The sequence below is a fragment of the Fukomys damarensis genome, unplaced genomic scaffold (genome assembly GCF_012274545.1).
Source record: "Fukomys damarensis isolate Sample0158 unplaced genomic scaffold, DMR_v1.0_HiC HiC_scaffold_33, whole genome shotgun sequence".
NCBI lineage: Eukaryota > Metazoa > Chordata > Mammalia > Rodentia > Bathyergidae > Fukomys > Fukomys damarensis.
Genome location: NW_022900945.1, coordinates 40,615,137 through 40,639,924, shown reverse-complemented (window position 1 = coordinate 40,639,924; position 24,788 = coordinate 40,615,137). Strand labels below are relative to the sequence as shown.

The 24,788-nt window shown below is 42.2% G+C and overlaps 2 protein-coding genes across 15 annotated transcripts in view; both read left to right on the top strand.

The window, feature by feature from the left end:
• Nucleotides 1–19,329, top strand: part of Sort1 (sortilin 1) — a 72,651-nt gene extending 53,322 nt beyond the window's left edge. For 3 of the 5 annotated variants that reach the window (XM_010605967.2, XM_010605965.2, XM_033758393.1), the window contains exons 10-21: nucleotides 257–412; nucleotides 2,570–2,676; nucleotides 5,963–6,065; nucleotides 6,570–6,738; nucleotides 7,285–7,475; nucleotides 9,618–9,807; nucleotides 14,185–14,301; nucleotides 16,570–16,678; nucleotides 17,722–17,820; nucleotides 18,337–18,443; nucleotides 18,706–18,820; nucleotides 19,033–19,329. In XM_010605967.2, the coding sequence (XP_010604269.1) occupies nucleotides 257–412; nucleotides 2,570–2,676; nucleotides 5,963–6,065; nucleotides 6,570–6,738; nucleotides 7,285–7,475; nucleotides 9,618–9,807; nucleotides 14,185–14,301; nucleotides 16,570–16,678; nucleotides 17,722–17,820; nucleotides 18,337–18,443; nucleotides 18,706–18,820; nucleotides 19,033–19,047 (1,478 nt within the window). In that variant the 3' untranslated portion in view covers nucleotides 19,048–19,329. The remainder of the gene's footprint in view (nucleotides 1–256; nucleotides 413–2,569; nucleotides 2,677–5,962; nucleotides 6,066–6,569; nucleotides 6,739–7,284; nucleotides 7,476–9,617; nucleotides 9,808–14,184; nucleotides 14,302–16,569; nucleotides 16,679–17,721; nucleotides 17,821–18,336; nucleotides 18,444–18,705; nucleotides 18,821–19,032) is intronic. The other 2 variants (XM_010605966.2, XM_033758394.1) reach the window with 1 other exon arrangement.
• The window catches only part of Mybphl (myosin binding protein H like), a 25,672-nt gene continuing 20,204 nt past the window's right edge, over nucleotides 19,321–24,788 (top strand). For 7 of the 10 annotated variants that reach the window (XR_004515123.1, XM_033758397.1, XM_033758400.1 and 4 more), the window contains exons 1-2: nucleotides 19,321–19,985; nucleotides 21,460–21,559. Coding sequence is in view for 7 of the 10 variants with exons in the window: in XM_033758397.1 (XP_033614288.1) it covers nucleotides 19,869–19,985; nucleotides 21,460–21,559 (217 nt within the window). In the remaining 3 variants the exon portion in view is untranslated. Of the gene's footprint in view, nucleotides 21,560–24,788 lie in introns of all 10 variants that reach the window. The other 3 variants (XM_033758398.1, XM_010605963.3, XM_033758401.1) reach the window with 2 other exon arrangements.

The window sequence follows — 24,788 nt, the reverse complement described above, 5'->3', positions numbered from 1 at the left end:
TCTATCTGGGAAGACCTTTTTGGTGGCATCTGAGTAATTCATTCAACATGCAGCATTTCCCATATTTCAGACACTAGAACTAAAGTCGGGCATGAAGATTTTGAATATCAAACCTTGATGAACTCTTGACTGAATCTCCACCATTGGAGACAGCTGTTTGGGTGAACGATCTGGGCCGGTCAGTCATGTGTATAGCTGAACTGTTGTTTTTTTCTATTCCTTACCAAAGCTTGGGTTGTTTGTTTGCCCATTTCAGATACTGGATTTGGCACAATCTTTACCTCTGACGATCGAGGCATTGTCTATTCCAAGTCTTTGGACCGACATCTCTACACTACCCCAGGTGGAGAAACAGACTTTACCAATGTAACCTCCCTCCGTGGGGTCTACATAACAAGCATGCTCTCAGAAGGTGAGTTTTGCCACAGCTGTCCTGCTCTGCTCCTTTAGCTCAGTGTTAAGATTTGAGGCCTGTGGGGAGCCTGATGGCCCTGTGCTCCAGTAATATGTTTGCCTAGCCAGCGAGCCTACCCATGTATATTCTGGCTCCCTATTTTAAATAAGTTATGGTAACCAGCCCTAGGAAAGAGGAAAGCAATGGCAGGTAAAAAGAAAAATGTTTTAGAGTCAGTGTTGCTTACTTTGTGAGTCTTCCATTAGGAGGTTTAGGCTGATGGGAATGAGCCTGAAGTTTTCTAGAGGGCGTAGCAATAACCAGCCAAGATTCTTCTAAAGTTCTGTTCCATGACTCTAGGGCTTACCTCTGCTAAGGCACAGATATGCAAATAAACAGTCTTGATTGATTGGAAATAGGATGTTTGTTTTTATTTTGTAAACTCCTTGCAGTGGCCTACAAGGTATTAAGTGACACTGGCTCCCTGTTTCTTCCCTGACATTACCTCCAACACTTCTCTCTTCCATGTGCTCTGCACCTCTCACACTAATCCCCTTCCAGGCCTAAACACGTCAGGCGCATGCACTCCACGGTTACAGATTTGCACTGCCAGCTCTCTCTGTATCCCTGGATATCTGCAGGGCTGAGCACTTGTCAATCTTTGATCGTATGTTCCTTTCTGAATAGGCCTGCCCTGACTATTTTATTTTGAATTCCAACCTGCCCTCCTCCTAGCACACATGCTTTCAAGCCACCTTCAGCTGTGTAAGTGTTTTTCCATAGCACTTATTTTCTGATGTACTATATAATTTAGTTATTTACTACGTCTAGTGCTTGTCTCACCCTATCAGAATGTGTATTTCACAAGATTTTTTTTCTTCTGTTCACTAGTACTTTCCTAAAGGTTTACAATAGTTACTAATACTTAGTAAATGTTTGTTGAATAAATGAATTTTTTTTCACTCGCTTTCCTAGTTAGTATTCCTTGGACCACTCAAAGCATATTACCTCTGATTAGAAACCTGTAACAGTTTTATCATTGAAAATACAAAATAAGGAAGTAGATATAAGGGGAAAAAGTAAAGCGTAAGGAATAATGGGATATGCGTAGCAGAGGGACAACAATTAGGAATTTTAGTCAGCCACACATATTCAAATCTTTTTTTTTTTTTTTTTCTTTGGTACCGGGGATTGAACTCAGGTCCTTGCGCTTGCAAGGCAGGCCGCTGAACCGCTGAGCTAAATCCCCAGCCCTATTCAAATCTTGAGGTAGGCATGGTATAATCCCAGCACTTGGGAGGCTGAGGCAGACAGATTGCTGTGAGTTTGAGGCCATCCTGGGCCACATAGTAAGTTCAAAGCCAATCCAAACTACATTTTTGTCTCAAAAAACACACAAAAAAAAGATCTTGAGAGTCCCAAAGACCTTGTCATGACCTTGCTCTAGTAGAGATGAGAATTCCTTCCCATGCTGGGTTTTCTTCTGAGTCACCAGACAAAGAAGGAGAATGGGTATCAGCCTGTTCATGTTAATCAGGAGTTAAAATGTGTAGTCATCTTTCAGTTACTATAACAAAATACCTAAAGTAGTCAGCTTATAAAAGAGAAAAGGGTTATTTTGGCTCACAGTTTGGACAGTTTCAGCTCCACAGTCGGCTGTCCCTGTTCTTTTGAGCCTATTGGAGCACATCGTGGCAGGAACATGTCATGGAGGAAGCCCCTTCACCTTACAGAGAGAAAGAAGAAGGGACCAGGGTCTCAGTATCCCCCGAAGGGGCCCCAGTGACTTAACTTCTCCCCAGTAGGCCCAATCTCTTAAAGGTGTCCTCACCTGCTAATAATGCCACAGGGTAGTGACCAACCCTCTAAGACATGGGCCTCAGGGGGACATTTAAGATTTAAACTATAAGATAAAAGCTATCTTTTTTCTAATAGTGTGGCTCCAAATGGTTTCCGGAATTCATTCAGTCCTGCTCAGGTGGTAACCCTTTTCCTTTTTAAAGTGCTACTCAGTTCCTTACCATCACTGAGCCATTTCTGTGAGGCATTAAAAGCTTGTGGGACTTCTGGGTTTAAATGGTGTTCTCTGGTCTCAAGAGCAAGCTGTGCAGGGATAAACTGGTGTAATTGGTGCTTTAAGTGTATCAGACCGGTGGACATTCTTTTCCCATTCAGATAATTCTATCCAGACAATGATCACTTTTGACCAAGGAGGAAGGTGGAAGCACCTGCGGAAGCCTGAAAACAGCGAGTGTGATGCAACAGCCAAAAACAAGAATGAGGTTTGTGTGTGCCAGCATCCGATGTATGAGCAGACAAGCAGCCCGACCAGGCTTCTGAGTAATTAAGTTCGTACTAGTTAGGGCCCACAGCTCAAAATAGGGAAAGTGTGGAAGTAAAAGTCATGAAAGTAACTTAGATTTTGGGAAATAGGAACTGTGCAGAAGGTGAAAATGTTTTGGATTGTCTTTTAAAGAACAAAAACAGTGGCTAACAATTTGTTTTACTAACATGCAGAATGAACAGAATAGACAGATATGCTAGTGAGGGGTCAGCATCGTAGTGATGAGGCTTTAGGAATCCCAAGCCAGCAAGCAGCCATCCATACACTGTGGAGACATGCTGGACCAAAAACAGGAAAGAGCGCTGGCCTTCTTTCCTCTTCCACCTGGTGACAGAGCAGGGGAAGCAGGGGAAGCCCCTCTGAGGAGGGACCTAGAGGAAGAAATACACGTGCCACTGTAGGAGGTCCCAGATCCCGGGAGTGACAGGCCTTGACAGGCAAAAGAAAAGAAGGCGCTTTGTATCTGGCTCTTAACAGAATCCCAGAGGAGCTTATGGCACTGTGGGTGTTCTCTTCAAAATGCAATGGAGTGGTGGCTCATGACCTCTCAGAGCACCTGCAGCTGCCATGCGGTCTGCTTTCTAGACTTGCCTAGTCTTTGTGTAAGAGCCCCAGGCAGTGTGAGGTAAAGTATACTGCACTCCCCGCTCTCTCCTGCCTTCCTCCCTGTAAGTGCTAAGTCTACCTGCATCTTCCCATCCCCTTTCCCATCCTTCTGCCGTGGCCTTGCCCTCTACCTCGCATCCTCACCTTCCGCCACAGTACATACAATGGCCTCTTCATTGACCTTGCCACCTTGTCCCTCATCCCTCTTCTCGACATTCTTCATGGTTCTCCTTGCCTGGGCATAGTCTGTGTCCTGGACCTGGTGGATGAAGATTCTCTTCTGTGAGGCTCTCTCTCCCTTTTCACTCTTCCTGCCAATTGTATCCCTGGCCTACACTCTCCTGGCCCTGAACACTCTGTGTATGTCTTGCCTCTGTGGCCTTCCCCACAGTGTTTCCAGTGGGAGTTGTGCCTGTCTCCGTGAACCCCAATTAATTAGGATCAGTGGAAACCCTAACCCTCCTCAGTCCCCATCAGTTAGAACTAATCACTCCTCTTCATGAATATAGTTTGTTTGAAACTCTCTTTATTTCAATTATAGTAAAATATACACAACATACTACTGGTATTTACCATTTTAACCATTTAGAATCTCTTTTAGAGCACTTTCATTCTGCTTTACATACCTCAACTACTTCCTGAATTTTTCTTTTCAGCTTTTTTTCTTGAAGTATTGTTGATAAATTAAAATGGTATATATTTACAGTGTACAGTATGATATTTGGCTATATGTATACATTGTGAAATGACTACCACATACCCATTACCCCGCAGTTACCTTTTTATTGTGTGTAGTCAGAACATTTAGGGTCTACTCTCTTATCAAGTTTCAAACATGCTATACGGTATTATTGACCATAGTCATGATGCAGCACATTAGCTCACCAGAATTTACGCATCTTGCATAACTGAATCTTTGTACCCTTTGGCCAGTATTGCCCATTTTTCCTTTTCCCTTCTAATCCCTGGCAGCCACCCTTCTAGTCTCTCCTTGTATGAGTTCAACTTTTTCAGATTCCATATATAAATGAAATCATAAGCTGTTTCTGTTTCTGTGCCTGGCTTATTTGACTTAACAGGATGTCTTCCAGGTTCATCCATATTTCCTTTTTTAAGACTGAGCAATATTCTATTGTATATATAAACCACATTTTAACCTTTCATTCATTAAAAGACACAGCGTGATTCTCTGTCTTAGCTACTTTGAATAATGCTGGAGGGCCTGGGATATAGCTCAATGGCACCAAACCTGCCTGGCAAACTCAAGGTCCTGAGTTCGATCTCTGGTACTAAAAAAAGAAAAAGAAAAATGAACAATACTGAAACTAACATGGGGTGGGTACATGTCTCTCAAGATTCTGATTTAATTTCCTTTGGATGAATACCCAGAAGTGAGATTGGTGGTATTTCTGTCTTTAATTTTTTGTTTTTCTTTTGCGTTGGAGGTTTTTTATTTTTTGTTTGTTTGTTTTTTGAGAAAGTATCTCACTGTGTAGCTCAGGCTGGCCTTGAACTCACTGTGTAAGCCAGACTTGCCTTGAATTTTTAGCAGTCTTCCTGCCTCAACTCTCTGAGTGCTGGGATTACAGGCGTGTGCTACCATGTCTTTAATTTTTTAAGGAAATTCCATACTGTTTTGCATGATGACTGTAACAATTTACATTTCAGCCAACACAGTACAAGGGTTCCCTTTTCTCCACATCCTTGCTAACACTTCTTGTTTGTCTTTTTTGATAATGGCCATTCTAACAGTTATGAGAAAGATACCTCATTGTGTTTTTTATATGCATTTTCATGATTAGTGATGCTGAGCATTTTTTCTTGTACCTGCTGGCTATTTGTATGTTTTTTGAAAGTAGCTATTCATGTCTTTGCCTACTTTTTAAAGTGCTGTTGTTTTCTTGTAATTGAGTTGTTTGTATATTAATCCCTGTCAAATGTATTTTGACCCATTCTTTGTTGCTGTTTAACTCTTTTAAATGTGTCCTTTGCTTTATAGAAGCGTTTTAGTTTGAAACAGACCCCAAAAAGTTATTTGTGAAGCATATTTGTACACACATGTACATATAGCAATGTTATTCATAATAGGCAGGAGGTGGAGACCCTCAAGTATCTAACAACAGGTGAAGTAAAATGGTTAGTAAAAAGAGATATCACACACAGAAATGTCATTCAGTTTTCGAAAGGAAGGAAATTCTGACATCGCTGCTATACAGATGATCCTTGAAAACATTATGCCAAGTAAAATGAGCCAGTCACAAAAGATAAATGCCATAGATTTCAGTTATATGAAGTACCCGGAATAACAAAAAAGCAGGGGTAGAAAGCAGAACAGCAGTCGCTGGGGTTTCAGATAACAAATGGGGAGTTGTTGCTTAAAGGGTGGTGTTTCCAGTTTTGCAATATGCAAAAGTTCTGAAGAGTGGTTGCACAAAGGAGAGAATATACTTAACACTCCTGAACTGTACATTTAAGTTAGGATGGTGAATTTTACAAAATATGTGTTTGACCACAATTTTTATTAAAATATCTCACTGAGGTAGGACTTAAGTTTCAAGCTTTATCAGACCGCTCTGTGAGATGAGTAAGGACATTGTACCTTTGGTTTCTTTTCACAGTGCAGCCTTCATATTCATGCTTCCTACAGTATCTCCCAGAAACTAAATGTTCCGATGGCGCCGCTCTCCGAGCCTAATGCTGTGGGAATAGTCATTGCTCATGGTAAGGAGCCCTCCTCTTACCACTGCGGGTAGAAGTGGCTCAGTGCACTGGGATTCAGCCATGGCCTTTCAAGCTTATTGAAAACAGAGCAGAAGCCCACTGCCAACAACTTTTGTATGTCTGTGGTAGAGTGTCTTGCATTATAACAGTGCTTAGGTGGTTGTTTCATAGAGTCCCATCTGAGAGTGCAACATGACTTCTCTTCCCAAGTTTTAGTGGCCCTTTTGTCTGTTGCAGGAGGCCTGATGGGAAGTAATCAGAAAAAGTCATTCAAAATGATCTTCTTGCTGAGTGTGGTGGTGCACACCTGTAATCTCAGCACTCAGGAGGCTGAGGCAAGAAGATCACTATGAATTTGAGGCCAGCCTGGGTTCCATAGTGAGTTCAAGGGCAGCCTGAACTACATAGTGAGACATGAGACCCTGTCTTAAAAAAAAAAAAAGTTATCCTCTTGCCAGTAAATCCTCTGTTTCACTGCTGATGAGATGGTGGATTATGTTGCAGGTAGTGTGGGGGATGCCATCTCAGTGATGGTCCCAGATGTCTACATCTCAGATGATGGGGGTTACTCCTGGATGAAGATGCTGGAAGGACCCCACTATTACACCATTCTGGATTCCGGAGGCATCATTGTGGCCATTGAACACAGCAGCCATCCTATCAATGTGATTAAGTATGCATGAGCTCAGCTCCACACACAGTATCTACATAGAGGGCAGCTGAGGGAATGTTCTTCGGTTTACTGAGGGGAGAGATCACAGGCCCTAATTCAGATTTTTGCATTCTCCAAAACTAGGAGAGATTCTAGAAGAGATTGTATTTTAGAGCAACTCAGATTAGTTGGCATTGGTATTTCTTCTAACACATTTTTATCATTTTTAAAACTTCTTCCTTCTCATCACAAAAATATTATGGAAATATCTAAGCACTGTGGATTGGAAATGACTTCTTAAACACAAGTTTTTATAGGATAACTTGAGTTTGTTAATTCAGAAGCCCATTTTCATGAGTCAGTGCCCTCTCCTTCTGTACGTTTTCAGAATGAATCCTTTTCCCTACACTGTTAAGATAGGCATTAAAAATGAAAGAAGCTGTCAGCCATTGCTTAAGCCATTGCCTAATCTGAGGTTTTCCTATGAAGATCGAACAGCCGGAGTATTTTTGTGATATTCCCAGTATCGGTCCTCCGTTAAGATCCTTTCTCTAATTAATGTTTCAGGTTCTCCACAGATGAAGGTCAGTGCTGGCAAACCTACACATTCACCAGGGAGCCCATTTATTTCACTGGCCTAGCTTCAGAACCTGGAGCCAGGTCCATGAATATCAGCATTTGGGGGTTCACAGAATCCTTCCTAACCCGCCAATGGGTCTCCTACACCATTGATTTTAAAGATATCCTTGAAAGGAACTGTGAGTATCTCTTTTGACATTTCTACCAGAAACTTAACAACTCCTTTTCCTAAGTAATAGATTCAGGGGCCAGGGATTTAGCTCAGTGGTGCCACCGCCTGCCTCACAAGCACAAGGACCTGAGCTTGATCCCTGCTACCAAATAAAAAAAAACTAGATTCAGTTTACTTTTCTTTTAGCTGGGATTGGCAAATATGTATGTGTAGGAAAGGAAATTGGAGGTTATTCCCTGTGGGCCATGAAACAATTGAATGATACCAAAAAGGATTTTCCTTCTTGGGACTAGAACTGTTCAAGAAAAATGAGGACACGTATGTAGTTTAAACTATCATGTCAGCTATATAATAAAAGTAGAATAACTGAAATGTCTGTGGTAGAGTGTCTTGCATTATAACAATGATTAGGTTGTTTCATAGAGTCCCATCTGAGTGAAATGCATTTTGGTGATAGAATTATATTCATATATCCAAAACATTATCATTTCAACATGTGACCAATATTAAAAATTATGGAGATATTGTATATTTTTTTCTTCTAAGTCTTTGAAATCTGGTATGCCCTTTAATGCTTACACTTACAGGAAGACTCAATTCAGACCAGCCACATGTGACTAAGGCTACTTACTGTGTAGGACATTGCAACTTTGTATTCATTTTTAATGAGACTGTTTTTCCCCAGCTTATAATAGTATATATGTGTGTTTGTCTACAACTGTTTCATAACAATTCAGGGTTCTTCTCTCTGATTAGGCAAATATGCTGGAACTGTAAAGAGGAAACTTTAAAGGAAAGTATTTGCAAGAGAATCTAATTGTATCACTTCTCAAAATGTTGAAATAAAGCAGTTCTCATGCAAAAGACTTTTAGCTTCAATGCCAGTCACAGGAGAGGCTCTAGAGTGACCACTGGGCAGGTGTGAAGCCCACAATGACCACTTCTGGGTTCTGTGCCTTTGCACTAAAAAACACGGTAAAGGCCCAGAAAATGGCTTCAAAAAAAGATTGACATTGAGGCCCGGGGATTTAGCTCAGTGGTTCCACCACCAGCCTCAAGAAAGATTGACAATGTGTAGTACACAGTGTTCCCAAGTGTCACAGGCAAACCCAGACCCAGCACCAAAGATGTTGATATTATACTGAGAAATATGAATGATAAACACTAGAAAACGGTACATGTACCACCGTGTTGGTGTAGCACAATCCAAGAATAAAAATTTCAAGATATTTTACTTGAATTTTGATCCTATTAGACATTTTTATGGGTCCATTTCCTCAGAGTTTTAATTTACTGGCGCCTGAGGAAGCAGAGCTCCTGATTTGGACCTTGTCTTTCTATAAGATATTTAAATATGATTTCAGACCTTAGGGCTTCTGTCATCTAAGTTCATTAGAGAGACTGTAAAGGAGCTGGCTTGTGAATGTTACCCTCGGCAGCCAGTTCTACCGTATATCTGGTATTCAACATGGTTAAGAGGTTGCTAACCACCTGTTCTCTAACAGGCTTGTGCTGGTCTTCATATCCTGAAGGATAAAAACCTAATCCACAGTCTTTAAGTCATAGTTTTTGACTTACTTTTCCAGGAGTCGATGATACGATTTTGTGAGCCAGAAACTGTTATCATCAACAGTCAACATTTGAGAGCCAGTTGACTAGAGCTAGAATTCTAGAAAGAGGCTGTTTTCCCTACTGATTGAAACAAATTAACACGTGGTGTAATTGAACTTGTGCTCTTGGGTAGTTAGTGTCTAATCCTAAGCAAAGAGCCCCTGAAGTGGAAATACCCGGTTACTCATCTCTGACAACTTAAATGGAACGGGTCACAGATAAGGTGAGCAAGACACAGCAGCCTCTCAGTTTGGAGAGAACTCTAGAACTTTCCCGTACAGCTTCCCACTTCAAAATAAATCAGGTTTTCCCTAATCCTTGGAGAGCTGGTGAGAGGGAAATGATCATCTTTTGCATAAGGAAATGCAATTGCTAGTAGGCTATAGACTAATGTAATGTTTTGTTTGTGATTCCAAATAGGAGCAATAGCTTGAATCAGTCTGCCTTCCTGGTCCTCATTCTTCCTGTAGCCTGGCAGCTGCTTTCTGTGGGTGGGCTTTGTGTTATACACCTTCCTGAACCACCTTTCTGTCCTTAGGTGAAGAGAGGGACTATACCATATGGCTGGCACACTCCACAGACCCTGGAGATTATGAAGATGGCTGCATTCTGGGCTATCGGGAACAGTACCTTCGGCTACGGAAGTCATCTGTCTGTCAGAATGGTCGAGACTATGTTGTGACCAAGCAGCCATCCATCTGTCCCTGTTCCCTGGAGGACTTCCTCTGGTAACACTCCTCAGACCCCTCTGTCAGCATCTGCCCATATGCGAAGGGGTGAAAATAGTTGTCTTATAGAGCTAAAAATACTAAAATCCTTTTCCCCAAGAGTGGAGAACTGCTGCTTCTTATCCAGGAAACTGAGACCCAGAGAGAGGGAACAAAAGTTGTGAATAATTAGACAAATAGTTTAATCTTACTGGATAATCATTGTGCAGAATGAGCAACCAACTCCACAAATCTTAACTTGATAATGGCGGAAGAAAAGAAGCTATTCAGAAATGAAGAAAATAAAACAGCAACATCTATAGCCAGTGATGAGGCAGAAACACCAAGAAGAGTGGTATAGATACAAAGGGGAAATTAATTTTAGAGAGCAACCACATGGTTTGAGTACTAGGTTTCAGTTCTTCTGCAAGGCAGAGAGATAGTGATTTGATCCTTAGTCACTTTTTTAAAATTTTTTTTGGGTTTTTTGAGACAGGGTCTCACTATGTACTTGAGGCTGACCTGGAAATCACTATGTAGTCCAGGTTTGTCTTGAACTCACAGCAATCCTCCTGCCTCAGCCTCCCAAGTGCTGGGATTACAGGTGTGTACCACCACGCCTGGCAAGTGATGATCCTTAGATTAGTCACTTTTTTAAAATTTTTTTTGGGTTTTTTGAGACAGGGTCTCACTATGTACTTGAGGCTGACCTGGAAATCACTATGTAGTCCAGGTTTGTCTTGAACTCACAGCAATCCTCCTGCCTCAGCCTCCCAAGTGCTGGGATTACAGGTGTGTACCACCACGCCTGGCAAGTGATTTGATCCTTAGATTAGGGGTGACATCAGAATGTTGGTTGGGCCAGGGATTTAGCTCAGTGGTTCTGCTGTCTTCCTCCCAATCACAAGATCCTGAGTTCGATCCCCGGTATAAAAAAAAAGAATGTTCATGGTCTTTACGTCCTTTCGAGGTTTATAGACCATCAGGGTGGACTCCTTGGAGTTGAGGGCCCTGCAGACTTAAGGATTAGTTACTTAGCTAGCATGGAGTTAGTTGATTATATAAAAAGGCAAGGGAGTCCCTTTTGTAGCTTAAATGAGGTGATTTTAGGGGAAATAAGAGAGACTGCTTCACACCACAGATAATAATCTTGTGGAGATTGCTATGTACAGTAGATACTTACAGGAGGTAAGAGTGTATCCTAAAGGCTTTGGACAAAAAGGCAAGCAGACAGCAGTCATGTCCTCCCCTGTGGTGTAACCTTGAACTGCAGGTGACAGCGGAATGCAGGTCTAAGGGAAACATGGGTCTGACCCTGTGTAGCTCACGTCTGTATGTAGCATAGCGAAGGGTCCTTCCTTCTCCCTTTGCACAAGAAAAACATCACTGCATCACCTTGGTGTGACAGTAGGGCCACGGGTTGTTGATGTGGAGTTTAGGATGGATAACCTGTACAAGTCTAAAACTTTGTATCCTGTCCTTGACTCCAAATACACCAGGCTCTTTCCTTGAACGTTTTCATTTTTCCAAATGTTCTGTGATTCTTCAGAGCTCCAGACACTGTGCCAGGTGTTTCCTCTGCCTGGAAGTCTCCGCAGGACCCCCACCCTGGCCTAGCTTCTCCCTGGCCTTAATACTAAGCTCAAATAACACCACTGTCACGTCTCTCCCATTCTCCTTCCTTTAAGCTCCCACAGGCCCTCTGTGTTGGCACTTACTGTGTTTTAATAATGGTTTATACGTTTGGTTCCACCATTAAACCCAAACTCCTTGCAAGTGTACAGTGTTCCGTGTGGTAATATAACACAGTGGTAATGACAGCAGCTAACGTTACTGAGCATTAACTCTGTAGTTGGCACTGTCCTAAACAATGTACATTTAAACAGAAAAGTTGTGACTAACTGGTCTGGGAAGTGGCAGAGCTGGGATACCTAAAGTTCTTACCTGAAATTTCTCCCTGTTGTTACAGGGCAACATCTTTTGCATCTTTTGCTCTCTTTGCCCTCCCTGCTAAATACTTGTAAGAAAACCGTTAAACTACAAGTGGCATCTATATAGTCCCCAAATATTCATTCATTGCCTGTAATGCACAGGGCAATGCAGAGAGTGAACATTAGTTGTGATACAAAGCAAAGGGAATAATTGCCCTGCAGATTAGAGAGGGGAGAAAAGATTCCAGGTAGGGCTGAAAAGAGGTGGGTTGCCGAAGGCTTAGTTTAGGAGGTGGCATTTTGGCCAAGTACTGATGAACAGTAGGCTTTGACCACGCACGTCAAGGAAGAAAGTGGGTCATTAAAGCCAGTGGACCACTGTGAGAATAGACATGTGACAGCACAGGAAGGGTTGCCAGATGATAGAACGTGAGAAGTCAGAGTCGTGAGACAGAGTAAGGAGGCCCAGATGGAGGACGCCAAGGCTAAACTTTCCATTTAGATGGTAGAAGGAAGGCAGTGGCATGGACAGACGTGGAAGTGATAAGGAGGGGGTGGCACAGGGAAGAAAACATGCTGTTTTGACCATTTTATTCCTTTGAGATTCTGTCAGCCTATTTAGGTGGTGACATCCAACAGGCATTTAGAAATGTAGGATTAGGGCCCAAAAGATAAAATGTGGAAGTTTTAATAACAAATACCACTAAAATTCTGTTCACCAAAGGAGAGCAGATTCAGAGAAAGTGAAAGAAGAAATTATAGACCCCTAGCAAAGTCTGCATTTATGGTAGGAAGAAAGAAGCACAGCCATGGCCACAGAAACAGCTGTAAGCGAAATTTGCCACCAAGGTGGGTAGGGGCATAGTGACTTGTTGGATGAAACAACAGGTGACAGAGGTGGCAGTACCAGAGAGGGCTCCTCTGGGTTTGATAACTAGCAAACTTTGGAGCTCCTTTTCAAGATTGCAGAGAGGGGCTAGGCATTTAGCTCAGCAATTCTGCCACCTGCCTCATAAGTGCGAGGTCCCAAGTTCAATCCCTGGTACCAAAAAAAAAAAGATTGTAGAGGGGGTTGAAGACAAAATACATGGAATGTCAAGTAAATGAGTAAAATAGGGCAGGAAATATTCTTTTAGGAAATTGAGCCACCAGTAAAGATGGGGACAGTGACGCACATCTGTAATCCCAGCTATTTGGGACACTGAGGCAGATGGATCACAAGTTCAAGGTTAGCTTGAACAACTTAGTGAGACCCTATTCAAAAATTTTTTTGAAAAGGAAAGAGAGGGCTGGAGGAGTAGCTCAGTGATAAACTGCTTGCCTAGCATGTACAAGGCCCTGAGTTCAGTCCCCAGGGTCACAAAAGAAGAAGAGGGGGGAAAGGAGGGAATGGGGGAAAGGAAAAAGAAGGAGAAGAGAGAAAGAAAAAGCAAATTAAAAATGGGTCCATTAAGGGAGAAAAAGATTAACGCAGTAATTTCTGGGATAGTGATATCTGTAGACTAACAAGAAGTCACCAGTTAAGTGGGAAAGACTGACTGTCCCTTTGTGCTGTCAGTGAAGCAAGGGTCCAGGACTGGTAGGAAGAGTGAGACCAAGACTAAGGAAGCTTGAGTAGTGATGTCAGAGTTTTCCTATGGGGAAAACAGGAAAGGAGAGCGATTGAGAGGTGCTATGAAGAGATGAGATGGAATAGAGGGCGGGAAGAGGTGTTTCCATGGGAACCAAAGACTGTCCAATGAACTAAGAGACACTAGAGGGGAAAATTAGTTTGACATATACCCCGAAGGGCAAAATAAATTACATTTGGAAGTAAAGAATTATTAAATTTCCTGAATTCAGGTGTGTTTTTGATGCTTCTGTTTCTGTGCCAACCTTTGTCTTAGTTGCATGCCCCCTACCCTACTATGAGCTGCATTCACTACCTTCCCTGAGCCTGAGCTGTCTCAGACCCCCTAGTCTAGAGCTCCAGCTGTTCCTAAGACTGCTGAACCTGATTCATAAGCTTTTTTTTCTTCTCAGCAGAGTCTTGTCCATATCCCCCAGAGCCATTTCCTAAATGACTAAATTAGTCCACTTTCCATCATAACAGATATTTGAGGTGATCAAAGGGAAAAGGTTTATAACGAGAAAGTTCATGATTGGCCCAGTTGTTTTAGGCCTGTGGCAGTGCAGCACTTCAAGGTAGGGTATGTGGTAGAGCAAAACTGCTCACCTTGTGGACAGAAAGCAAAAAAGAGAAGTGACCCAAACACCTCTGGGACCAAGCTTTCACACATGAGCTTTGGGGAAAACAGCTCCAAATTATAGTATAGACTTTCTTTAGAGATGTCATGGGCCTTTCTGAGCTGCTAAAAACTCCTCTAGTCTGGAATATTAACTGTCCAGTGCCCCCATAAAACTTTCATTGATGATCACACTGTCTTTCTGTATCTTTGAAAATTACCTTATTTGTTGACTCTTGCAGTGATTTTGGCTACTTCCGCCCAGAGAATGAGTCAAAGTGTGTGGAACAGCCAGAACTGAAGGGGCATGACCTAGAGTTTTGTCTGTATGGACGAGAAGAACACCTGACAACTACCGGGTGAGATGGCCTTTATGCCTTGTCACAGATGAATCTTCCTTGCTTAGGGAGAAAGCTGTTTTTCTCCACACGGAGAGCCGAGTAGTACTCAGGTTACTCTCAAAAGCACCACCTGCGAGAACTTCCTGAAGTGATGAGAATGCTCTGTGACCTGCTGTGTCCCATATGGTAGCCACTAGCCACACAGAGCTGTTGACATGAGCGCAGCTGAAGAACAGAATTTTTCATTTTAATTAATTTGGATTTAAATGGATGCCATATGGACAGTACAACTCCAGAGGAGCCTCATTACCTCTCCTCGGATAAATTTGCCACCCTCTCTCCGTTGTGTACCACTTATTAATGAGCTTTCTCTATGGCACAGCCTCTTGAGATAGAAGGGACAGACATGTCTCTTACAGCTAGGAACAGAGGTGCTTAGTCAGTTAAGCATACCTGTGGGCATTCCTCCTGGCCTGAAAAATGACATGTTGCCAAATCAGTTTGCTTTGCTTACCGTGCACAATGCCAACCATTGGAACAAGGAGCTTTTCAAAAGAGAAAATTTATTCATGGGATGGCCAAGGGTGTAGAGACAGGAGGACAAGTCTCAGATCTGCCTCCCTGACAGTATGGTTTGGGGATGTTTATGGAATAAAGAAGCAGGGTGATTTAAGGCATGGAAAAGGTGATTGGAAGTGAGGTAATCAGTGATCTGCACATGTGATCGTCACAGCTCTTTGTATGATGCATGTTCAGAAAATGGCAGTGATAGCATGATCTGAGGATGGAGTTGTGATCATCCATAAAATTGTAACCCCCAAAATATGCAAAATGTCACCGTCTAACACCTGCCCAGACACAAGTGAAGAGTTGGTGCTTTCAACAAAAGTGGTCAAGTCCCTGAAAAGTACTCTAGGCAACTGTTATCCCCATGACCCACACACAAGATGTGACATCTATAGCAAACCAAGTAGGAAGCCAATAAAATATTGCTTAGCTGAATGAACCCAAAATTAATGATTTTTAAAAGTCAACTGAAAGCAAGTATAGCTAGAGAGTTTATTCAGGTTTTCCCTTAGTTACATAAGTTCTCCAGTCTTGTTTGCAAGAAGTAGGCAAGAGTCCAGGAATATATCTTTGTATTCTGTTAATAAACCAACTTTCCTTCCTTTCCCCTTCTGCTCTCCTTTCCTCCCTCTCTTCCTCCCTCCCTGCTTTCCTTTTCACAGCTCTGAGTCATTATAAAAAGCTAGAAAAGTAAGAGGAAAAAAAGTTGATACTCATATACATAAACGAATAACACAGAAGATTCATCATACATTTACTTCCTTTTTTTTCCTCATTGAGTTTATTGGCACATTTTAGGGTATACAGCACAGTTGCATTCATTGTTGGGATCTTGTACCTTTACATGACAGGTCTTGGTTCTCATTTTTTCCCCTTGTCCCTGCCCTCCCTTCACCCCCTCCTCCCCTCCCCATTTACAAACACTTTATTTCCATCTTTTCATTTCCTCAGATTTTTTTCTTTTCCCTTATTAACTTTCGCCTACCCTTCCCACTTTCCCTACACCTTTAGCCCTTTTCTTCCCATTTCACAATGTCAGTTATCTCATTAGGATCTTATGTACTATTATAGTTTATTCACACCAGAGAAACTATTCGGTATTTACACATGTGACTGTTTCACTTAGGAGTATATCCTCAATATGTATCCATTTTCCTATGAATGAATCTAATTTCTCATTCCTTGTGGCTGAGTAATATTCCATTTTATAGAAAAACCACATCTTTATCCAGTTTCTTACTTCCTTTTTTCATTTGACCTTCTGCCAGATCTTCAGCTGCACTGATTTTTGGCCACTATGTAAGAAGATCCTTCTTTATATGATGAGCACTGATTTGTTGATCAGCAAATCTCATTATTTATTAGCAGTAGGGCTTACATCTAGCATTAATGCTGCCTCCTGTTTCGTTATTTTTAGTTCAAACCCACCATTGTAATAGCCACAGTGGAAGGTAGATTTTAGTAGACTTTGAGAATATTTGGGGCTTTGTGTATTTTATAGCTTGCTAAACAGAGGCCTAAGACTCTTTCAGCAGCAGTTATCAGTCCAGCTGCTGCCAACGTACTGGTCATGGCTGGGGCTTGGCTCCCCTGCCTTTACCAGGAGTACAGTGCATCCCAACCCAGAAGCAACAGCCACCAACTGTACACCTTGACTGGAAAGCAACACAGCCACTGCCAGCAAGCACAAAACCCTGTAAGCAAATCTCTCACTTTCAGGTACCGGAAAATTCCAGGAGACAGATGCCAAGGTGGAGTGAATCCAGCTCGGGAAGTAAAAGACTTGAAAAAGAAATGCACAAGCAACTTTTTAAGTCCCAAAACACAGGTACATTAAAATGCATCTAATTGTTACATACAAGTGGGGTTTCATATTCTGTCAGGAAGTATCAAAGTTATAGCATCAAAAATTATGTTAATGAAGGGAGGGCAGGGACAAGGGAAAAAAATGGAACCAAGACCTGTCATGTAAAGGTACAAGATCCCAATGATGAATGTAACTGTACTGTATCCCTAGAATGTACCAACAAACTCAATGAGAGAAAAAAAATTATGTTACTGATACGAAGTGGTCAGACTGCTTCTATCAGGCTTACCTTTTCACAGGAAGCTATTAGGATAAAGAATAAGAGCCTAATGATAAGCCCATTTCACTAAAAGCCCTTTTTTTTCATTAGGGAAAAGATATCCTATAAAGTTGTAGACATTTTAGAAGCAGAAAGTTGTGGAAATTTCTGAGCCTCAGAGTCCTTTAGGAAAAAGACTCAAGAAGGCTGGCTGTCTGCTATATGCATGTGTTGAAATATCACATTAATACATACAATTATAATATGTTAACCAAAAACTTTAAAATGAATTTTTCAAAAGAGAAAAGGTTGGCTTTAAAAAGCCTTTGGCCTAGAGTTGTGCACATGTGGAGAAGTGTTGGAAGGTAGGTAGGGTAGACTTTTGTATGAGTCCTGCCAGTATATTCAGAATGAGAAGCTAAACTATGGTCATGATGGGCAGGTGTTGTTTTAAAGGCAAGTTATGAGGCTGACTACAAATTGTAATGAACTGTCTGGTGGAAATATGGTGAAGAGGAACCCTCTTGATACAGAAGCCCTGGACCAGAAATCTGACTTGGGGAGCCAAACTAGGGGCACCTGCTTCCTAATCTGTAGTATGCGAAGTTGAGCTGGACAGTCTGCAGTCACTGGCCCTCAGCTATTTTAAGGGATGAGAGACTGACAAAGGGTGGGATTAGGAAAGCAAGGGAGAAGAGTGTGTGGGTGTGTGTTTTTGTAAGGGGACAAGTTTCCCCCTTCTCTGCACCCCTGCCCTGAGCTCCTGGCGGCTGTCCTCAGAGTGTTTGTGTGTGTGATTGCACAGGACTCCCGCCCACAGGGACACAGCTTGTCCCAGAATCCAGCTCCGCCTCCTCTTGGATACACTGAAAACACACACTTCCTATCTCCCACCCAGAAGCAGGTAGGTTACACAAAAACAATGATACGATAAGGCTTATTTGTAAACATTCCAAATATTGAATAAAAACATAAACCTTGGTGTCATAGGGTGGCCTACCTGTGTAGCACTGACACAGCATCATCCAGATGATGATTTTGTTCTCCATTTATTCAGCCCGCTATTATTATAGTGTCCCTTTCCTGCTCTGCCCTTCACCTCCAAGACTTGTAAATAGGGATGTGGAACTGTCTCGATCACCATCCTTCTTTCACCTAGGCAGTCATCAAGGCTTCCAGCGTAGCTTTGACTTTAAAGCATTTGTAGCCTCCTGATAGTAGAGTTCAGATCCCCCTGCCTGCTGTGGTTTTGTCCTCGTAACAGAGATGGTACATCTTTGGGTGGAGTTGGAAAAGTCACATCATTAAGTGTCTCAGGGTGTAGATGGCTCAGAGAAAGGGGAATGAGCAGCCACTTCAAATGCGGTCCTAGAATATGCATGCCTAAAAGCTTTTGTGTTTTATATTTTAATTTATCAAGAATTCCAAGTCAAACTCTGTTCCAATTATCCTGGCCATTGTGGGATTGATGCTGGTCACAGTTGTAGCAGGAGTGCTCATCGTGAAGAAGTACGTCTGTGGTGGAAGGTAAGGAATGTGGAAGGGAGTCAGCGGTACTGAATTCCAACCATAAAATCCAGCCTATAGAGTTGAGTATGCCTTTTGGCTAAAACTAGATGAAGTGATGAGTAGTTGAAGTGATGTTCCTAAAAAGTCTGGTCCAGATCCTCTCCTAGCTTATATTTTCCTTGTCCCCTCTGGGCTGCGTTGCCCGTCTGTGACTCACGTGTGTGTATAACCCTGAGTATGTAGGAAGCACTCCCTGCTCACCACATGCTTCCTTTGACAGGTTCCTGGTGCATCGATATTCTGTGCTACAGCAGCACGCAGAGGCTGATGGTGTGGACGCTCTGGACACAGCCTCCCGTGCTAATAAGAGTGGTTATCATGATGACTCAGATGAGGTGAGACTGTTTCTTCTGGAGGTGTGCTCCAAAAGTACAAAAAATAAAAATAAAAAGATTCTACCCCCCATCAAAATTCAAGCAAAAGAAGGCATAATCCAGAAGCAGCACCTTAATGCCTGCAGGATTTGGCGAGCCCAGAAACTAGATGATTGCTTTCCAAATATGTGTATTTTAATGTGTCAGTAATATGGCTTGTGTCTTTCTTTCAGGACCTCCTGGAATAGCTGTTCCAAGGAGCTGGGACCCGGCACGGAGAGTGGAACCGCAGTACCTCTTACACTCCCTGTGGCTTCAACTTGGGGAAGTAAATTTCCCATTTCAAGGGACCCAACTCTGTTTCTGCTACTTCCATCAAAGCCAAAAGGACCTACACTAAAGAACTGCCGGGTGGGGTGGGAAACTCTGAACACTCTTAAGATTGGCTCTGAACAGGGGGAAATTTTAAGTTCTTTAACTTTTTATTTCAAGTTCTTTTTTTTTTTTTAATATAGGCTTTGGGTTTGTTTGGGTTTTGGTTTCTTTGGGGTTTTTGTTTATTTGTTTTGTTTTTTAAAGGAAATGAAATGGAATTTGAAGGGATTGTTTCACTAACCTCACTCTTGCCTGTTCTGTGTGGCGTCCACCCCAGAGCATCTCCCGACTCCAGCATCAACTCCCAAATATGTGGTGCTGTCCTCAGGCTCCGTCTGCCATGTGAAGCAGCCTTGGAGAGGAAAACAGGCTGCAGTTACTGGTACAGCCTGGCCAGCTTTTCTCCATCTGGGGACAGCTCTGGTCCAGGAACATTTTATACCAGCTCTTCACACAGATCTGCTGCTTTTATTTTCCCCTGAAGACCATAGACCACACTGATTTTTCTTTCTCCTGTTTAGGCAGTACCCTTGTTAATTGCCCGTTGGCAACTAACTTAACCATGTGCTTCCAAGATACTAAATCAGGAAAACTTACAGGGCAATATTTTTAACTTGGGGCAGGAATAAGGAAGCAACAAGAGAATTGACTAGATTTAGCACCTATTAAAGACAAAACTCTGGCTGTTTCTGAGATGGTTGAAACTGTGCTTTGTGTGTATGCCAGTAGACTTACCCAAGGACAGTCAAGGCTTGGCCTGGAAGTCTGCCCAGCTCAACCATCTCTGCTGGAGCTGACCGGTGAGCACACAGTGAGTGCAGCCCTGAGGACTAACATCTGCAGTCTTCCATTTTCCCTTTGTACCTGACATGTTGGCTCATGATTGAGCCGTAATGGCTGCTTATTTGCTTCCTCCTAGGTTGCCATTGTACATGGAGCCAGGACTAGAGATGTTTTCAAATTTACAGATTTTTTTTTTTATCAGCATTTTATCACCAGGCTTTTGTCTTTACCTCTTTTCCCAGCTTCGCCAAGTCATTTGTTGACATGAAACTTTTGGCTGAACCAATTGAAAACACACTTCTGGTTTGATACATTGTGTTCATATTTTAAATTTAAGGAAGTTTTCCATTTGACATTTTTCCAGATTAAATGAATTACAGAATGTAGTTGGGTCAATTTTAGGGTGACCATATAATAATGGAAAGCTGCAATAGTTAGTTTTAATACAGCTTAAATATTTGCTACACAGGGATATAGTATGGTCAGTCTTTGGTTTACTATACCTACCTACCATGTTGATCTCAGTTTCCCCCAGTAATTGTGATTAGGACATTCTTTGATGGATGCCATTTTGCTGCTAGTTCGTTGTGTGGCTAGTAAGTCAGTAAAAAGTAAATGTGCCAAAATTACTTCTGTCAGAATGCGTGAGCAGATGGCAAAGTTCTCTACTCCCCAAAATGGATGAACAGCAGCAGGGAAAGAGGGGGAGGAAGTGGATGGAGAATTTTAGAAACTTTGAAACTGCAGTAAAATTAAATGAGTCAGGGAACTTCTGTTAGAAAATGAAGTTAGGACAGTTTTTGTGAAGAGAATATTTGTAAGGGCTGGAGTATAATAGTTTTAAGCTCATTTTGCATGGTTTTAAATTTTTAAATAATTCCAAAGATATATACTAGCTCACAAATTATAAAAATGTCAGCCCTGTCCCCACCCTTACCTCTTGTCCACAGTGAATTTGATGCCCAGAAAAGACTTATTTACACCACATATCTTTTCTTCCAGCATATACCTGTATGGATGTGGGTTAAGATGTGCCAATATACAATAATCCTTTTATTAGTTTTAAGATGTAGGAAGGTTAACATTCTTCTCTAAATGTATAAGATTAGAGCTCTTTGATTATAATAATATCTTAGATTTCTATAAAATTGACAATTTTCACAGCACTTTCTCTTATATAATTTGAGCCACCAGCGTTCTTGTGATGGAACTATGCAGCCAAACTTAAATCAGTTGTCCAGGGTCCATGTGTGTGGTATGAGCAATACTGGGTGGTCGTCCTCAGAGCTCTGGAAAGTTCTTATGCACGCCAGTGGTGAGCACTTGGAACAGAGCTTTTCTCTCAGAGGTGACTTGCTGTTCTTTAGGACAGGGGTCAGTGGCATTGCTTTCAGAGCATTGTTTAGCACCTTTTTGTTTTCTTTCTGAAAAACAGAAAATTTTATTCTCCTGTTTTTCATGGCTGAAAACAAAAGTAATAGTAATTTTGAATGTGTCTTCAGGGACAGGTCCTCCCCTCATGGAGGATCGCTGTTGAGGAGCAGCAGTGTGAGTCTCCATGGATGGGTCCCCTTCTCCATCCTTTGTTCCCACCATGGGCTGGTGAGTCTGTTGCCGTTGGATTGCCTGCTAGCCTGGCTCTTCCTTTTAGTGGCTTGTTAGCTTTCTGTAGCAGTCTCACAAATGTGTCCTCTCCCCCAGAGACTAAAACAGCCTAAATCTATTACAGCTTCTAAAATAAAAAAAGTTCTGGTTTGTCCTACTCAGGAGCATCACCCTTGACATTAAAACCTAACGTATCATCCGTCAACTCCCAGGCTGCAGAAGAGATTTCTGGAGGTTTGACCAATGGAACTTAGCACTCTTAGCTAAAGTAGACATAATCAGACAGTCCAAAATGATCTGCGCTCTTAAATCCAGAATCCTCCCCATTCAAGGCCTAGCAGATTTTTTATTTTTCTTGAGACCAGAGACCTGGGTGGAATAGCCTAAACTGTGAATCGAGTGGGAACACTACAGAAGACTAGAAGCCTTTGGAGAGTAGCGGTAGTTATGGGGCTTAGGACATATGACAGCATCTATATTCCTGAACCTGGGAATTGTCGTCTGTCTCTGGACAGGCTAGGCTTCCAGTGTGTATCTTTCTTACTCTTAGGTTTGCCTGTGGGTCTCAGTGTGCATCAACTGGCATTCTGGCCGCCTCCAGCCCCTGCCCTGTGCCTATAAACTGTAGCTGGCCTTCATCATGATACTAGCGTACAGAGAGGCACAGGGCCATCGGTACTGTACTAGCCCCAGGGTGCCAGGACTTGCCTGGCTTTCCAGGCAAAGCATCCAGGTAGAGTCTTTTTCTTTTAAAGAGCACTCTAAAGAGCGTTGCCCATCTGCTCATTGTCAGCACCGCCTTCTTATCTCCATATTAAGCTAGGAAGCTTGGAACTGCTAAATAGGAAGAGATGTACCTTTTCAACTTTCTGCCACCTTCCCAACAGGAAAATTAACATGGACCTAAATGTCCTTTAAACAAAGCCAAAGTTTAAGATTTGCCATGTGATGTAGTGACATTGAGGGCAAGAGACATCAGGGCCAGGATTCTGTTCAATCTGCCACTGATTTACCCAGGGCAGGCAGCTCTGGGAGCGTCATCTGGCCCTAGCAGAGTCTAGCCCAACCCTCAGGAAGGATAATTGAGATATCAGGAGCATATTGATGTCCTAGTTATGTTGATAACAATAAGAATTAGAACATTAATTTGAAATTATCCTCAACAACTTGCTGTATGCATTTTTCACACACTAGTACATCCTTAAGCATTCTTGTTTATATGGAATAACAAACTAATCTGTACCTTTATATATATATATATTTATATGTACATATATACATGTATAAACTGTATAGTGTACATGTTAATGATTTATTGATATGCCCCAAATCTTTAATGCATTTCTCACCCTCTGCATGCCCTCAATTGTGGTTGGGTGACTAAATGTCCCCTGGTGGTTCTGCCCACCTCCCATGTTTGAACCTCTGGGGAGGAGGGTTTGGGTCGTACTCTCTTATTCTCGTGCACAGAAATGCTCAGGGTCCCCATGTACCTGTTGTTCATTCCTCTCTTGTCTCTTCTTCCCTTTCTGAGCATGTGGTCCTTCCCAACGTATGAGACAGTCGCCTTCTTATGAAAGTGTTAAGCAGTATTAAGATCATTACTGCATGTGTGCTGAAAACCCAAGTTTTCTGTTCGCTTGGGACAGAAAATTGCATGTAAGGTGAGATAATTAAGTTTCAGTGACCCTTGTCTTATACAGTAAAACCAGACCCCACAATGAAATCCCACAAAATGGAAATAAAACTCAAATTTCTTTAGCATTGTGTAAATAAATCTGGATGTGTTTAACTTTGTACTGGTAATTTTCTGTATATTTGCAATATTTGGGTTAGAAATAAAACAGACTGGACTTTGTTACTTGACCTACTGAGATGACTAAGCTGTAGTTTGTTAATGTGACAGGTTTTCCAGTTCTCTAGCTTTGAAAAATCAAATCCCAGGAACCCACAAAGAAGCCATGTAAAGAGCCAGGACTGTGTATTTCTAGCATGAAATGTGTTAGATAATTTGTGATGAAAATGACTGCCCGAAGGGGTGAATTGTTCCTCTATAAATTATCTGATTTTCTTGTTCTTCATTATCTTCTTCTTTATGTTCATAAAGATCCCCCCACCCCCGGCATTTACTCTCACCTTCAGACCTACCAGCAGACTTACCTTATAGGCTTTTATTTACTGCTTTCTTCCTTCTCAATACAGCAGTTTATTTTGTTTTGTTTTGGTACCAGGGATCAAACTTAGGACCTTGTGCTTGCAAGGCAGGCCCAGCACCACTGAGCTAAATCCCTGGTCCTGCTGCAAGTATCTTTACTCTCCTGAATTCTGTGTTCTTTGTGTCAGGTTTGACAAATGAGTTTAACCTTCATAACTTTTAGTCTACCCCACTTAGATTTGTCTTGCTGCACTTACTCACGGTCCTTCAAAGAGCAGCAGCTCTCCTCTCTTCCAAGCATTGCCTGTAGGAGACTTCCTGCCCTCCTCTGCCTAGAGCCTTTAGCCATTCTGCTCTGCTGTTCTGGGCCAGTATTTCCATTAAAGCTGCAGCGCCTTGATCTGGAGATGACAGGGCAAGCCCTTGTTCTTGAAGAGCACCTACCCCAGAAGATTATCTGCAGGGGTTTTTGTTTAAAGAATTCTCACATAATGTTCTAAGATTTACACTGTTCAGAACCAATAGGCTGCTTTCTCAAAAGTGCAGATTTCTGTATTCTACCAGCCCTGTTGAATTAAGACTTTATAATGGGCAGATCCAAGAAATCTGCATCTTACCTTCCTTGCAACAGAGATCTAAGTCTGAAAGCCTGGGCCAGCCCAATTTCCTCATCAAAACAGGGCTGAGCGTAGATAACAAGGGGGTCCCCTCATAGGTCAGTTGCTTATACTTTTAGGGGCTTTGGCTGGGTCAGACAAGAGAAATATGTCAGGGAAACAACTGTACTTGTTCTGAGGGCACAAATCTAGCCTTTTTCCAGTCAAACCACCAACCTCCTCAGCTGACCTCTTCTTGTCAGAGCCTGACAGATTCCTGGCTCTGCAGTATATCTATAGGTTGTCTTGGACCATAGACAGTATACAGATTACAAAGGGACTGGGGCGCCGGGCGTGGTGCTGCATGCCTGTAATCCCAGCACTCGGGAGGCTGAGGCAGGAGGATCACTGGGAGTTTGAGACCAGCCTGGGCTACACAGTGAGTTCCAGAGCAATCTGAACTACATAGTGAGAC